The sequence below is a fragment of the Thamnophis sirtalis genome, unplaced genomic scaffold (assembly GCF_051295495.1).
Source record: "Thamnophis sirtalis isolate CommonGarterSnake01/CBP01778 unplaced genomic scaffold, rThaSir2_p1.2 scaffold_2, whole genome shotgun sequence".
NCBI classification, from domain to species: domain Eukaryota; kingdom Metazoa; phylum Chordata; class Lepidosauria; order Squamata; family Natricidae; genus Thamnophis; species Thamnophis sirtalis.
In genome coordinates, this window is record NW_028261382.1 from 52,108,975 (window position 1) to 52,125,227 (window position 16,253).

Consider the following 16,253-nt stretch of genomic DNA (forward strand, 5'->3'; position numbering starts at 1 on the left):
CTCGGTGTATATAAAAAGATGATACATTCATCAAGAATCACAAGGAACAGCACTTAATGACAGTCACCGGGTATAAATAAGCAATCAGAAAACAATCGATATCCATATAAATTGTAAGGATACAAGCCACAAAGTCACAGCCCTGCAGTGATAAGTGGGAGGAGATTGGTGAGAGGAACGATGAGAAGACTAATAGCAATAGTAATGCAGACTTAGTCAATAGTTTGACAGTGTTGAGGGAATTATTTGTTTAGCAGAGTGATGGCATTTGGGAAAAAAACTGTCCTTGTGTCCAGTTGTTCTGGTGTGCAGTGCCCTATAGCGTCGTTTTGAGGGTAGGAGTTGAAACAATTGATGTCCAGGGTGCCAGGGGTCTGTAGATATTTTCACAGCCCTCTTTTTGACTCGTGCAGTGCGCAGGTCCTCAACGGAAGGCAGGTTGGCAGCCATTCTTTCTTTCTGCCGTTCTGATTCTCCTCTGAAATCCGTGCCTGTCTTGTTGGGTTGCAGAGCCAAACCAGACAGTGATGGAGATGCAGATGAGAGACTCAATCCTTCCTCTGTAGAACAGAACCAGCAGCTCCTTGGGAAGTTTTGAGCTTCCGGAGTTGGCGCAGGAAGAACATTCTTTGCTGTGCTTTTTAATGCTGTTTTTAGCAATAGCAATAGCAGTTAGACTTATATACCGCTTCATAGGGCTTTCAGCCCTCTCTAAGCGGTTTACAGAGTCAGCATATCGCCCCCAACAACAATCCGGGTCCTCATTTCACCCACCTCGGAAGGATGGAAGGCTGAGTCAACCTTGAGCCGGTGAGATTAGAACCGCTGAACTGCAGATAACAGTCAGCTGAAGTGGCCTGCAGTGCTGCACCCTAACCACTGTGCCACCTCGGCTCTTTTTGATCTCAGGTGCCCATTTTAGGTCATCTGAAGAGGACAACATCTAGCATGGGCTAAATTAAATCGGGCACCTGGTTCTGTGGCCAGCCTTTACAGACAACCTCTCAGGCACGGGGGCTGAGAAAAGGAGCTATTAATTCCTTTGTCTGAACAGATACAGGGGCTGGGCCTTCACCCAGGCACAGTCTTTGAGAGCTGCTGGCGATGAAAACCGGAAGCATAGAAATGATCAGATTTCAGATTTAATTTATTTGTATGCCGCCCAAACACAATACATGTAATTAAAATACACAAGAGTCATACGGCCATACAAGTCGAGAGGGGAGGGGAACTCATCAACCACAGGCCTGCCGGCACAGCCAGGTTTTGACGGCTTTACGGAAGGCCTGGAGAGAGGTGAGGGTCCGGATCTCCACGGGTAGATCGTTTCACAGGGCCGGCGCAGCAACAGAGAAGGCCCTCCCCCGGGTCATAGCCAGATGGCATTGGCTGGTAGACGGAACCCGGAGGAGGCCGACCCTGTGAGATCTAACGGGTCTGTGGGAGGTAATTGGCAGAAGGCGGTCTCTCAAGTACCCAGGTCCAATACCATCAGCCTCTTTGGAAAGTTCAGAAAAAATTGGGAGACGGTTTGATTGATGAAGAATCCAGACAAGCAACCAGTGTCTTTTGAGGTTGAAAAACTGTCTGATTTAACTGGCCCTCATCCTTTGGATAGCTGTGCAAGGAACCTCTCCCTCCGGGCCACCGTTGTTTTAAACCTCGGAATGGTTTTATCCCTGTTCTCACAGGAGCACCTTCCGTCAAGGCTTAGTTACGGGAAGCAAGCCCGTCATTCACCCGGTCCTCCATTGGCTCCTCCAGAGGACCACGGAGCTCAAGAAGAGAGCCTACCTGGCCCGCTTCCTGATCAAGATCGACGTGCCAACCGAGTTCCTTCAGGACGACACGGTGGCCGATACCAACAGACAGGTAGCCCGGACCGTGCATTCCTCTTCCCTCCCGCAAGAAAACTGGCACACGCAAAAATCCATTCTGTGGCATAAGGCCGGCAAACCGAAGGCAGAGCCTGGATAAACCTCTCCGGGTTTCTTTAAATGTGTCATGCTTGATAGCTTTCCATCTGCCGAGATGAGACGTAGTTAATGTATATATTTATTTATTTGCTGATAAATGGAGACTGGTATAGATCTATTTCAAGCCATTTAGCTCTCATCAGCTAGTCATACCCTTACTGGGATTCGAACCTGGGCTGTTTTTACATGTTAGGCAGTTTTATTAACACCTAAGCCACAAGTTCTCCCTTTTATCAGCTGAGCCAGGGGAGTGATTAAGTGTTTTTTTCCTCTCAAAGCACATATAGATAGATAGATGATAGATAGATAGATAGATAGATAGATAGATAGATAGATAGATAGATGATTGATAGATAGATAGATAGATAGATAGATGGTGTGTGTGTGTGTGTGTGTGTGTGTGCATTTGTGCTGATAAATAAAGGGAGACTAGTATAGATCTATTTCAAGCTATTTAGCTCTCATCAGCCAGCCATACCCTTACTGGGATTCCAACCTGGGCTGTTTTTACATGTTAGGCAGTTGTATTAGCCTCTAAGCCACAAGCTCTCCTCCCTTATCAGCTGAGCCAAGGAAATGATTAAGTTTTATGTCAAAGCACCTGGCGTGCCCAAATATGGGAGGGAGCACACTGCTTCCCTCTTGCCTTTCAGCTCCACCCTAGGAGCCTTCCGGGCAGGAAACCATTTTTGTGTTGCATTTGTGCTGATAAATAAATGAAGGGAGACTAGTATAGATCTATCTCAAGCTATTTAACTCTCATCAGCTAGCCGTACCCTTGCTGTTTTGCGGCCCAAGGAAAGATCCCTAAAAGATGGAAGGAAGATGGAGATTTAAGCTACGGTTCGATATATTTGTATTTATTAGTTTGTCACACACATACAAGATAGCAGCTATAAGTATAAACACGGACATGAACAAAGGAAATGAATACAAATAAATGGGGACAGTAGGACAGGGGACGGAAGGCACGCTGGTGCCCTTATGCACGCCCCCTTTACGGACCTCTTAGGAATGGGGTGAGGTCCACAGTAGACAATTTAAGGTTGAAGCTGTGGGGGGTGTTGAGGATGTAACAAGGGAGTCAGATAGAGCATTCCAGGCGTTGACCACTCTGTGGCTGAAGTCGTATTTTCTGCAATCAAGTTTGGAGCGGTTGACCTTGAGTTCATATCGATCCCGAGTGTTATTGAGGTTGAAGCCGAAGAAGCCATTGACAGGTTGGACCTTGTAGCAGATAATTTTATAAGAGCCGAGGTGGCGCAGTGGTTAGGGTGCAGTACTGCAGGCCACTTCAGCTGACTGTTATCTGCAGTTCAGCGGTTCTAATCTCACCGGCTCAGGGTTGACTCAGCCATCCATCCTTCCGAGGTGGGTGAAATGAGGACCCAGACTGTGGGGGCGATATGCTGTCTCTGTAAACCGCTTAGAGAGGGCTGAAAGCCCTATGAAGCGGTATATAAGTCTAATTGCTATTGCTAATTTTGAGTACTACGCTTAGGTCAGATCTTAATCAGCATAGTTCCATGTTGTCCAAGCCCAAAAATATATTTGGTATATACATTAATACATAACAGTTATGCATTAAGGTGTACATTTCATTTTGGGGGAGGCTAGAAATCATGTTTTTAGGTCATCTAATTGCAAAAATTGTATCCGTGCATTTGAGGTTTTTTTTTGGTGTGCTTTGTTCTCTAAAGGCAGGACAAAAATGGTTTGGGATTTAATTCATAAGGTTTGATCTCTGAAAAATGGGTCATTTCAAGAGACAACATACATCTATTAATTTCTTCACCTGTGGTTAGATCAGGGATCCCCCCGAGGATGTGACTCAAGCATGACTGTGCTGAGAATTAATGGATTATAATTTCGGCATTAAAAAAAAATATCATATTTTTCTTTTTGACAGTACGAAGACCTGATGGAAGCATTCAAAAGCTTACATAAAGAATCTGAACAGCTCAAAACCTCTGGCTTTTCAACGGCGGAAATAAGAAGGGTAACAAAATGTTGAGATTCCTAAAGGTTTTGAGATTGAGATCTGAAAATGAACGTAACATTTCTCAAAACAGCCCAAGCCTCTTGGGTCTAAATTTACGCGGTCCTCCAGCTCAGAAATATTTTATGAGCCTATTCACAACTCCTTGGTTACCTGAAGTCAGGACGGAATGAGGACGGAAGCCCCTGAAAATTCATAAGTCATAAATCCTGATGCCATTTCTTCACCTCTGCAAATTCTGTAAAGCAGGGATGTCCAACCTTGGCAACTTTAAGACCTGGGGACTTCAACTCCCAGAATTCCTCAGCTAGCATGATTGGCTGGAGAACTCTGGGAACTAAAGACCACAGGCCTTAAAATTGCCAAGGTTGGATGTAAGACCTCATTCCTTCTTTGAACACATTGAGTTGATTCTAATTGTTGTTCTTGTTGTGAAGTTGTGTCCAACCCATCGTGACCCCCATGGACCACGTTCCTCCAGGCCTTCCTGTCCTCTCCCATCCTCTGGAGTCCATTGAAGCTCACGCCGGCTGCTTCGGTGACTCCATCCAGCCACCTCCTTCTCTGCCGTCCCCTCTTTTACCCTCCATCGTTCCCAGCATGAGGCTCTTCTCCAGGGAGTATTTCTTCCTTCTCCTTAGGTGGCCAAAGTCTTTGAGTTTCCTCTTCTGGATCTGGCCTTCTAAAGAGCAGTCAGGGTGGATCTCCTCTAGGACTGACCAGCTGGGTGGCCTTGCAGTCCATTTTTTCTATCTATCTATCTATCTATCTATCTATCTATCTATCTATCTATCTATCTATCTATCTATCTATCTATCTATCTATCTATCTATCTATCTATCTATCTATCTATCTATCTATCTATCTATCTATCTATCTATCTATCTATCTATCTATCTTATCTATGTTGTCCTCCAGGTCTTCCTGTCCTCTCCCGTCCTCTGGAGTCCATTGAAGCTCACACAGGCTGCTTCAGTGACTCCATCCAGCCCCCTCCTTCTCTGCCGTCCCCTTCTTCTTCTTCTGCCCTCCATCGTTCCCAGCATGAGGCTCTTCTCCAGGGAGTCCTTCTTCCTTCTCCTTAGGTGGCCAAAGTCTTTGAGTTTCCTCTTCAGGATCTGGCCTTCTAAAGAGCAGCCAGGGTGGATCTCCTCTAGGACTGACCGGTTGGATGGCCTTGCAGTCCAAGGGACTCAATGCAGGAGTCTTCTTCTCCAGCCCCAGAGCTCAAAGGCCTCCATTCTTTGGCATTCAGCCTCTCTTATGGTCCAACCTTCACAGCCGTCCATTGCAACTGGGAAAACCATGGCTAATTCTAATTAGCGCACCTTAAAGTGACACAATTGAAATCCTGAGCTGAATTCACCGATATTCTCTTTGTGGGAGTTTCCGATTTGCCAGGCTGAATGTTTTCCTTTCTGCCATTGATTTGTGCCTTGTGTCCCTCCTAGGATATCACCGCCATGGAAGAGGAGAAAGATCAGCTGATGAAGCGAGTGGAACGGCTGAGGAAGCGGGTAAGTAGGTGGCGGGAGAATCTACCCTTGGCCTGGGAGGAATGCAAACAGGGATTAAGGTTTACAAGCTGTGAGCCTGGAGGAGGCATCGGATGTCTCCCAGGAGGAAGCGCCAATCTTCTCCAGGCAGGGCTCCAGGAGGTCTAGAGAACTTGAGTCCCAATGACAACGGAGGAGGAGACGACAGCTCCTCCAAGTCTCGAGGACAGGGAAGAAGGATGGCGCGAACCCGCCAGGCACCCGATCCCTCGGATGGCTTTCTCGGCTGACTCCCTCGGCTCGTCCCCCCTTCCTCCCTTAGGTGGAGACCGTGCAGAGCCATCAGCGGATGCTGGAAATGGCTCGCCAGCTCCGCGTGGAGAAGGAGCGGGAGGAAAACCTCGCCCACCAGAAGCAAGAGCAGAAAAACCAGGTTTGGTTCTTCCTATTCAAGATCTTGGGTTTTGTCACACCCCACACCCCCAATAGCAATAGCAATAGCAGTTAGACTTATATACCGCTTCATAGGGCTTTCAGCCCTCTCTAAGCGGTTTACAGAGTCAGCATATTGTCCCCAACTATCCGATAGATAGATAGATAGATAGATAGATAGATAGATAGATAGATAGATAGATAGATAGATAGATGATAGACAGACATATAGAGATAGATGATAGATAGATAGACAGATAGACAGACAGACAGACAGACAGACAGATATATAGAGATAGATAGATAGATAGATAGATAGATAGATAGATAGATAGATAGATAGATAGATTGCAATAGCAATAGCAGTAGCAGTAGCAGTAGTAGTAGTAGTTAGACTTATATACCGCTTCCTAGGGCTTTCAGCCCTCTCTAAGCGGTTTTACAGAGTCAGCATATTGCCCCCAACTATCAGATAGATAGATAGATAGATAGATAGATAGATAGATAGATAGATAGACAGACAGACAGACAGACAGACAGACAGATATATAGAGATAGATAGATAGATAGATAGATAGATAGATAGATAGATAGATAGATAGATAGATAGATAGATTGATTGCAATAGCAATAGCAGTAGCAGTAGTAGTAGTAGTTAGACTTATATACCGCTTCCTAGGGCTTTCAGCCCTCTCTAAGCGGTTTATAGAGTCAGCATATTGCCCCCAACTATCAGATAGATAGATAGATAGATAGATAGATAGATAGATAGATAGATAGATAGATAGACAGACAGACAGACAGACAGACAGACAGACAGATATATAGAGATAGATAGATAGATAGATAGATAGATAGATAGATAGATAGATAGATAGATAGATAGATTGCAATAGCAATAGCAGTAGCAGTAGCAGTAGCAGTAGCAGTAGTAGTAGTAGTTAGACTTATATACCGCTTCCTAGGGCTTTCGGCCCTCTCTAAGCGGTTTTACAGAGTCAGCATATCGCCCCCAACAACAATCCGGGTCCTCATTTCACCCACCTCGGAAGGATGGAAGGCTGAGTCAACCCTGAGCCGGTGAGATTTGAACTGCCGAACTAGCAGACAGCTGAAGTAGCCTGCAGTGCTGCATTTAACCACTGCACCACCTCGGCCCCCAAGAGACGCTGCCGGCATTCTTATCGGTTCAATACAGGTAGTCCTCGACTTACAACGGTTCATTTAGGGACAGAAATGACCAGGGCCCTAAAAAAAGGGAATTGGGGCCATTTTTCACACCGTTGCAGCATCACATGAACAAAATTCAGAGGCTTGGCAAGGGAACTCACATTTATGACGGTCGCAGAGCCCTGGGTGTTCTGAGCCAACTCCTGGTCCCAACAAAAACCCCTTTGATTAATTGGCTGTGGATTCTGCTCCTTCACCTCCAGAAAAGTCTTTCAAGGGAGGATTTACGGTCACAGACCTCATCTGGCTTGGAGAGCTGCCAGGCGGAGATCTGAAGAACTTGGCAAGGAGTCTCGGAGAGTCACGAACCAATGAAGTGAACTGATTGTCTCCTGCAAACTCCACTCCCCTTTTGCTCCTCTTTTATTCCCCCTGGGAGGGGCCATTCACTGCCCACCTGTGGCCTTACTCCCAAGTCGACCCCTGTTCTTTAGCTGTTCCCTTCATCTGGCCACTCTGTGCTTGCGCACACTGGGAACAGGCTCCAGCTGTTCTTCTGCCTCACTGATGTCTGAAGGCAGCTGATAACTGTCGGACGGCCCTGGCCCCCTCTCTGCCTCCGACGCAGAGCCCTCCCCAGAGCCTTCCCCAGACTCCAGGACTGGCCCAGGTTCCTCCCCAACCCTCCTCGCTGTCCCGACTAGAGAGCCCCCAGATATCCTCCAAGTAGGGGGGGGGGGTGTTAAACTGTTTGCGTATTGCATAGACTACAGCTGTCTGGCATCTGAAATACTTAGCCAGGAGGGGTCCTTGGTGGTCTCTGAGCTTTCTTGCTTTCTTGCAGATGTTTCATTACCCAACTAGGTAACATGATCAGTGCTAGAAGGGAGAGGAGGAGGAAGGGGAGGAGGAGGAGGAGGACTGTGGTGTCCTTCATGCTCTCTGAGCTTGGTGGGTTTTCTTGCAGACGTTTCATGACCGAACTAGGGAACATCATCAGTGCCAGAAGGGGAGTGGGGTTTGCAGAGAGGAGGAGGAGGAGGAAGGGGAGGGGGAGACTCCGCTGCCGGCTCTGCTAGCGGGCCACAACACTGAGGATCACATGTTCCCCATTTGAGACCTTCTGACAAGCAGACTCAATAGGGGGAAGCCAGGTTCACTTAACAACTATATTAATAACTTAACAACTGCACTGATTCACTTAACAAAGTGCGGCAAGCACGGTCGCAAAATGGGACAAAACTCAACCCGTGTTTCACTTAGCAACAGAAATTTGTTGGGCTCCGTTGTGGTTGTAAGCCGAGGATTACCTGTATTTCCCCCCCCCCCCTTATTTTTTTCCCCTGGTTCTAAAGCTCCCAAGAATCTTTATTAGTGGAGAAATCGGGGTTCAGGAGTTCAGAGCCTCGGTGGCGCAGTGGCTAGAGTGCAGGACTGCCGGTGACTTCTGCCGACTGCCGGCTGCTTGCAATTTGGGCAGTTCGAACCTCACCAGGCTCAAGGTGGACTCAGCCTTCCGTCCTTCCGAGGTGGGGAAAATGAGGACCCAGATTGTTGGGGGACAAGAGGCTGACTCTGTAAACCGCTTAGAGAGGGCTGTAAAAGCACTGTAAAGCGGTATATAAGTCTAACTGCTATTGCTACTGTTATTGCCCTTCCTCCCTCCCTCCCTCCCTCCCTTCCTTCCTTCCTTCCTTCCATGGTGCACAGTGGTAAGAATGCAGTATTGAAAACTAACTCTGCTCAAAGGTTGACTCAGCCTTCCCTCCTTCCGAGGTGGGTCAAATGAGGAGCCAGACTGTTGGGGGCAAGAGGCTGACTCTGTAAACTGCTTAGAGAGGGCTGTGAAGCACTGTGAAGTTGTATATAAGTCTATTGGTATTCCTTCCTCCCTCCCTCCTTCCTTCCTTCCTTCCTTAGAATGCAGTATTTGCAGGCTAATTCTGCCAACTGCCAGCAGTTCGATTCTGACTGGCTCAAGGCTGACTCAGCCTTCCGTCCTTCCAAGGTTGGTGAAATGAGGACCCAGATTGTTGGGGGGCCAAGAGGCTGACTCTGTAAACCGCTTAGAGAGGGCTGTAAAAGCACAGTGAAGCGGTATATAAGTCTAAGTGCTAAGTGGGGAGGGAGGAAGGAAGGAAGGAAGGAAGGAAGGAAGGAAGGAAGGAAGGAAGGACTGTGAAGCAGTATATAAGTCTAAGGGCTAAGTGGGAAGGAAGGAAGGAAGGAAAGGAAGGAAGGAAGGAAGGACTGTGAAGCGGTATATAAGTCCAAGGGCTCTTGCTATTCCCCTTAACTCCCTCCCTGCCTCCCCCTCCCAGGCCTTGGGGAGCAGGAGGGCCCTTCCATGCCAGCCTGTGAGATGGCAGACTAATCACTTGGCCTCTCTCGGAAGATTTCCTCCACTGGTGCTTCGCCAACCCAACGTTAACCAGGTCCCTTTGAAGAAGAGACAAAAAAGAAAAGCTGCTGGGCAGAGTTGGCACAAGCGGTGGACAGTTTGTCTTGCCAGCCCTGCCATTTCAATGCCCCCCCCCCCGATTCCTGGGGGAGGGTACAGAGAGCCCTTTGTCTGCCTCCTCCATCTATTTAGCCGTTCTTTCACAGAGGTTTCCTCTTGCCTTGGCACCAAGCTCTCTTCTTTCCAAAGGATCGGGAGGGAGGAATAACACCCCCTCCCCTCTGTGCTTGTCCCCCCCCCCCCCTTTTAGCTTTTTCACGCAGAGCAGCGACTGCACCGAGTTCAGCTCCAGCTCAAGGATATGCGTCATGCGGCTGTGGATTCAAAACCATCTCCATCTCTCTCTCTCTCTCTCCTCTTACTCACACTTTCTCTCCTCTCTCTCTCCCTGCCCTCTCTCTCTCTTTCTCTGCTCTCTCTCTCTCTCTCTCTTTTTACTCACACTCTCTCCCTGCTCTCTCTCTCTTTCTTTCTTTCTCTCTCTCTCTTTCTCTCTGCTCTCTTTTTCTGTCTCTCTCTCTTTCTCTCTCTCCTCTCTTTCTCACTCTCTCCTTTCACTCACTCTCCTCTCTCTTACTCTCTCTCTCCTTTCTCTCTCTCTCTCCTTTCTCTCTCTGCTCTCTCTTCCTCTCTCTCTCTCTCTGCTCTTTCTTTCTCTCTCTTTCTCACTCTCTTCTCTTTCTCTCACTCTCTGCTGTCTCTCTCTTTCTCTCTCTCCTTCTCTCTCTCTCTCCTCTCTCTCCTCTCTCTCTCTCTCCTTTCTCTCTCTCTGCTCTCTCTTTCTCTCTCTCTGCTCTCTTTCTCTCTCTCTCTTTCTCACTCTCTCTCTTCTCTCTTTCTCTCTCACTCTCTCTCCTCTCCTTTCTCTTTCTTTCTCACTCTCTCCTCTCTCCCTCCCTCCCTCTCTCTCTCTCTCTCTCTCTCTCTCTCTCTTTCTCTCTCTCCTCTCACACAAACACACACACCACTCTGGCTCTTCTGGTCTTCTGCCCAAAATATGCACTTAAACAACTCCCCGCACAAAAAAGCAAGAACTGTCATTTCCCCCTGAATTTACATTTTCATTTCCAGAGTTTGGTGCAATTTCACAGCTTTCTATTTCTGCTGGTTTTCGGAGAATCCTATTGGGGTGAAGGATTAATCCCGGGTCTTTTTTGTTTTTTTAAATAAAAAAAACCAACAACAAATTGATCTCCTCAAAGACAGCCCGTTTATTCTATTTTTAAAACCTTAAGCCCTGAAATATTGCCTTCCCTCTTGGGTTTCCAGCCGGCCTGCCTAGCTGAGCCCCCCCTGCGTAAGCTCGACTGAGATATGCTCAGGTCTTTTCCTGCTAAGAACCGATGACATCAGCTGTTGACAGCGCTCGAATAGCGCTCTGAGTGATGGCCCTTCTCGGGATTAAAGCACTTTAAAGTCGCCTGGATTTCAGCCGGAGTGTTTTAACTCACGGCTGCGGAGAGGGAGAAGGTGGGGAAGGTCCCAATTAGCCTCTTGAACCTTTTGCAACCGGGCGGGGGAGGAGTCTGCAGTCTTCACGCTCAAGAGGAGGGCTTTCTTCAAGAGGAAACTGGACTTCCTGGTGTTTTTCTTGGAAGGCGTTTCGCTTCTCCTCCAAGAAGCTTCATCAGCTCAGTAACAACAGAAACATTAAGAGCAGGTCACAGAGTTTGGGAAGAAGGCACAGCGAGAGCTGAAGAAGCTTCTTGGAGGAGAAGGGAAACGTCTTCAGAGAAAAACCAGAATGGAATAGAAAAGAATAGAATAGATAATGAATAGGAATAGGAATAGAAATAAATAGAAATAGAATGGGAATAGGAATGGAATAGGACTAGAATAGAATAGATAATGAATAGAAGAGAAGAGAAAATGAATAGAAGAGAAATAGAAATAAATAGAAATAGAAATTGAATGGGAATAGGAATGGAATGGAATAGGAATAGGACTAGAATAGAATAGAATAGATAATGAATAGAATAGGAATAGAAATAAATAGAAATAGAATGGGAATAGGAATGGAATGGAATAGGACTAGAATAGAATAGAATAGAATAGATAATGAATAGAATAGAATAAAATAGGAATAGAAATAAATAGAAATAGAATGGGAATAGGAATGGAATGGAATAGGAATAGGACTAGAATAGAATAGAATAGATAATGAATAGAATAGGAATAGAAATAAATAGAAATAGAATGGGAATAGGAATGGAATGGAATAGGAATAGGACTAGAATAGAATAGAATAGATAATGAATAGAATAGATAAAATAGGAATAGAAATAAATAGAAATAGAATGGGAATAGGAATGGAATAGGAATAGGACTAGATAGAATAGAATAGATAATGAATAGAATAGAATAAAATAGGAATAGAATATAAAATAGAAATAGAATGGGAATAGGAATAGAATTAGAATAGAATAGAAAATGAATAGAATAGAATAGAAATGATAGAATAGAATAGAATAGAATAGAAAATAGAAATAGAAATTGAATGGGAATAGGAATGGAATGGATAGGAATAGGACTAGGAATAGAATAGAATAGATAATGAATAGAATAGGAATAGAAATAAATAGAAATAGAATGGGAATAGGAATGGAATGGAATAGGAATAGACTAGAATAGAATAGAATAGATAATGAATAGAATAGAATAAAATAGGAATAGAAATAAATAGAAATAGAATGGGAATAGGAATGGAATGGAATAGGAATAGGAATAGGACTAGAATAGAATAGAATAGATAATGAATAGAATAGAATAAATAGGAATAGAAATAAATAGAAATAGAATGGGAATAGGAATGGAATGGAATAGGAATAGGACTAGAATAGAATAGAATAGATAATGAATAGAATAGAATAGAATAGGAATAGAAATAAATAGAAATAGAATGGGAATAGGAATGGAATGGAATAGGAATAGGAATAGAATAGAATAGAATAGATAATGAATAGAATAGAATAAAATAGGAATAGAAATAAATAGAAATAGAATGGGAATAGGAATAGAATTAGAATAGAATAGAAAATGAATAGAATAGAATAGAAAATGAATAGAATAGAATAGAAATAGAAATAGAAATAAATAGAAATTGAATGGGAATAGGAATGGAATGGAATAGGAATAGAATAGAATAGCAGAGTTGGAAAGGACCTTGGAGGTCTTCTAGTCCAACCCCCTCCCTAGGCAGGAAAACCTACACCACTTCAGACAAATGGCTATCCAACATCTTCTTAAAGACTTCCAGTGTTGGGGCGTTCACAACTTCTGGAGGCAACTTCTGTTCCACTGATTAATTCTTCTCACTGTCAGGAAATTCCTCCTCAGTTCTAAGTTGCTTCTCTCCTTGATTAGTTTCCACCCATTGCTTCTTGTCCTACCCTCAGGTGCTTTGGAGAATAGCTTGACTCCCTCTTCTTTGGGGCAACCCCTGAGATATCAGAAGACTGCTATCATGTCTCCCCTAGTCCTTCTTTTCATTAAACTAAACATTCCCAGTTCCAGCAACTGTTCTTCATATGTTTTAGCCTCCAGCCCCCTAATCATTTTGTTGAAGGTCCAGTTTTTTTCTCCTTGAAAAAAACACCTTTGGGGAAACTGTGACCTGGATGACTGAGAATCTCCATAAAGAGTCATCACACTATTTTATTTTTTGGGAAATCTTGGGTTGGGGCTCAATTCTGCTGCAGAATTCTTCTTTTTTTTTCCCCTTTCCCTGGCAAAAATTGGAAACCACCGGTGTTTATAGTATCAACAGAACCACTTCAATCTCTGGGGCTTGTCCCTATTTGGTATCAACACGAGGATTAGGAGAATTAGGTTCAAGAATGTCAAAGGCGAACTAAATCAACAACAGCTCCCATTTATTTTACAAGAGGTTGACAGGAGCTTTGCGAATATCGTCAACAAATGTTCTGACTTCTGCATTTGAAATCGGGGCAAAGAGCAAGGGCCTTTTTTCTCTGTCGAAAGAGAGTTTCCTTGGAAGGTTTCCCCTAGCATAGAATAGTCTTTATTGTCATTGGCCAAAATGAATGCAACGAAATTGGCCAGCCTCCCCATGGCCACGTGATCCATATCCAGACACTTGGCAACTGCTTCATACTTATGACCGTTGCCCTGCCCCAGGGTCACATGATCCCCTTTTTGCGGCCTCAGCTGGATTCACTTAACAACCGTATTACTAACTTTTAAAAACTGCAGTTTTTCACTCAACCACGGTGGCAAGGGAAGTCCTCAAAATGGGGCAAAACTCACTGAACACACGTCCCCGCTTAGCGACAGGAATTTGGGGGCTCCATTGTGGTCCTAGGTCGAGAGAGCAGCCTGTAATACATTTGGAGCAACACACACACACACACACACACACACACAAAACCCCAGGTACAATTGCTGGCTGGCTGGGGAATTCTGGGAATTGAAGTTCACACCATCTCAAAGGTACCAAAAAAGCCAACACAGTTCTAGGCTGCATCAACAGAGGGAGAGAATCAAGATCACGGGAAGGGTTGATACCGCTTTATAAGGTCTTGATAAGGCCACACGTGGAATATTTGCATCCAGTTTTGATCGCCATGATGTAGAAAAAGATGTGGAGACTCTGGAAAGAGTTCAGAGAAGAGCAACAAAGAGGATTAGGGGACTGGAGGCTAAAACCTATGAAGAACAGTTACAGGAACTGGGTATGTCTAGTTTAATAGAAAAAAGAACTAGGGGAGATATGATAGCAGTCTTCCAATATCTCAGGGGCTGCCCCAAAGAAGAGGGAGTCAAGCTATTCTCTAAGGCACCTGAGTGTAGAAGAAGAAGCAATGGTTGGAAACTAATCAAGGAGAGAAGCAACTTAGAACTCAGGAGAAATTTCCTGACAGTTAGAAAAATTAATCAGTGGAACAGAAGTTGCCTCCAGAAGTTGTGAATGCCCCAACACTGGAAGTCTTTAAGAAGATGTTGGATAGCCATTTGTCTGAAACGGTATAGGGTTTCCTGCCTAGGCAGGGGGTTGGGCTAGAAGACCTCCAAGGTCCCTTCCAACTCTGCTATTCTATTCTATTCTAAAGAGTGCAGAGAAGAGCAACAAAGAGGATGAGGGGACTGGAGGCTAAAACCTACGAAGAACGGTTGCAGGAACTGGATATGTCTACTTTAATGAAAAGAAGGACCAGGGGAGACATGATAGCAGTCTTCCAATATCTCAGGGGTTGCCCCAAAGAAGAGGGAGTCAAGCTATTCTCCAAGGCACCTGAGGGCAGGACAAGAAGCAATGGGTGGAAACTAATCAAGGAGAGAACAGCCTAGAACGGAGGAGGAATTTCCTGACAGTGAGAACAATTAATCAGTGGAACAGAAGTTGCCTCCATAGGTTGCTCCAGCACTGGAAGTCTTTAAGAAGAGATTGGAGAGCCATTTGTCTGAAGTGGTGTAGCGTTTCCTGCTTGAGCAGGGGGTTGACTAGAAGACCTCCAAGGTCCCTTCCAACTCTGCCATCGTATATTGTGCCAACCTTGAGAAATGCTGACCTAAGGAACTTCCTAGTTCTCTTCCAGCACTTAGCCAGGATTCGGTCCTGGTTCTCCAACGTAGGGACGGGGGCAAGTTTTCCCTGGCTGGGGTGCCATTGTGTGTAGTAAGAGCCGAGGTGGCGCAGTGGTTAGGGTGCAGTACTGCAGGCCACTTCAGCTGACTGCTATCTGCAGTTCAGCGGTTCTAATCTCACCGGCTCAAGGTTGACTCAGCCTTCCATCCTTCCGAGGTGGGTGAAATGAGGACCCGGATTGTTGTTGGGGGCGATATGCTGACTCTGTAAACTGCTTAGAGTGGGCTGAAAGCCCTATGAAGCGGTATATAAGTCTAACTGCTATTGCTATTGCTATTGCAATCTATCTATCTATCTATCTATCTATCTATCTATCTATCTATCTATCTATCTATCATCTATCGGATTGTTGGGGGCGATATGCTGACTCTGTAAACCGCTTAGAGAGGGCTGAAAGCCCTATGAAGCGGTATATAAGTCTAACTGCTATTGCTATTGCTATTTTTGTACACAATCTGCAAGGGCCTTGACTCTCGGGAGAGACCCACTCTTCCTCTCGATCCGAACGGCAGGCAGTTGGGATGGAGACGGCTATGCCTCCCTCTCCTCGGATCGAGCAAGTTCCTTAGCCTTGCAAAAAAACAGTCTGCCTCCCCCCCCCCATCGGTGGGGCAGGTTGCTCTTTTCTTTCTCCTAAGAGAAGTGGGGGCAACCGACTCCGGGCGAATACGAACTCGCAGCTTTGCACAAGTAACGATGCCGCTGGCGAAACAGCCCCGAGGGAGCTGGAGCCCCCAGCCAGGTCTGGCCTTAGACCGTCGACTAAGAAACATCGGGAGGGGAAAAAAGAGATTATGAAGGATAATAGAACATCCTAAAGTGCATTTTATTTTATTTTTCCCCTCTTCTAGCCTCCTTGGGAAAGTTGAGATTCTTTGGAGACGCTCAGTCAAACCGAGGGTGGGGGGGTGATTAGGACAGCTTTCAGTCCCCGGGGGGGCTAATCTCACAGAGGGGACCCCAAGGGAAGCTGACAGCAGAGTCGGAGAGCGAGGAGGTTGGGGAGGAAGATGGGCCAGTCCTGGAGTCCGGGGAAGGCTCTGAGGAGGGCTCTGTGTCGGAGGCAGAGAGGGGGCCCAGGGCCGTATGCCAGTTATCAGCTGCCTTCGGAGTC

At 45.7% G+C, this 16,253-nt stretch overlaps 1 protein-coding gene across 1 annotated transcript in view; it reads left to right on the top strand.

Moving 5' to 3' along the window:
* Positions 1–16,253, top strand: part of IFT81 (intraflagellar transport 81) — a gene marked incomplete in the record, with an annotated part of 58,075 nt that overhangs the window by 8,488 nt on the left and 33,334 nt on the right. Inside the window, 5 exon segments of the mRNA XM_087705514.1 lie at positions 1,692–1,872; positions 3,886–3,975; positions 5,427–5,492; positions 5,794–5,904; positions 9,785–9,865. Coding sequence (XP_087561640.1) covers positions 1,692–1,872; positions 3,886–3,975; positions 5,427–5,492; positions 5,794–5,904; positions 9,785–9,865 — 529 coding nt within the window.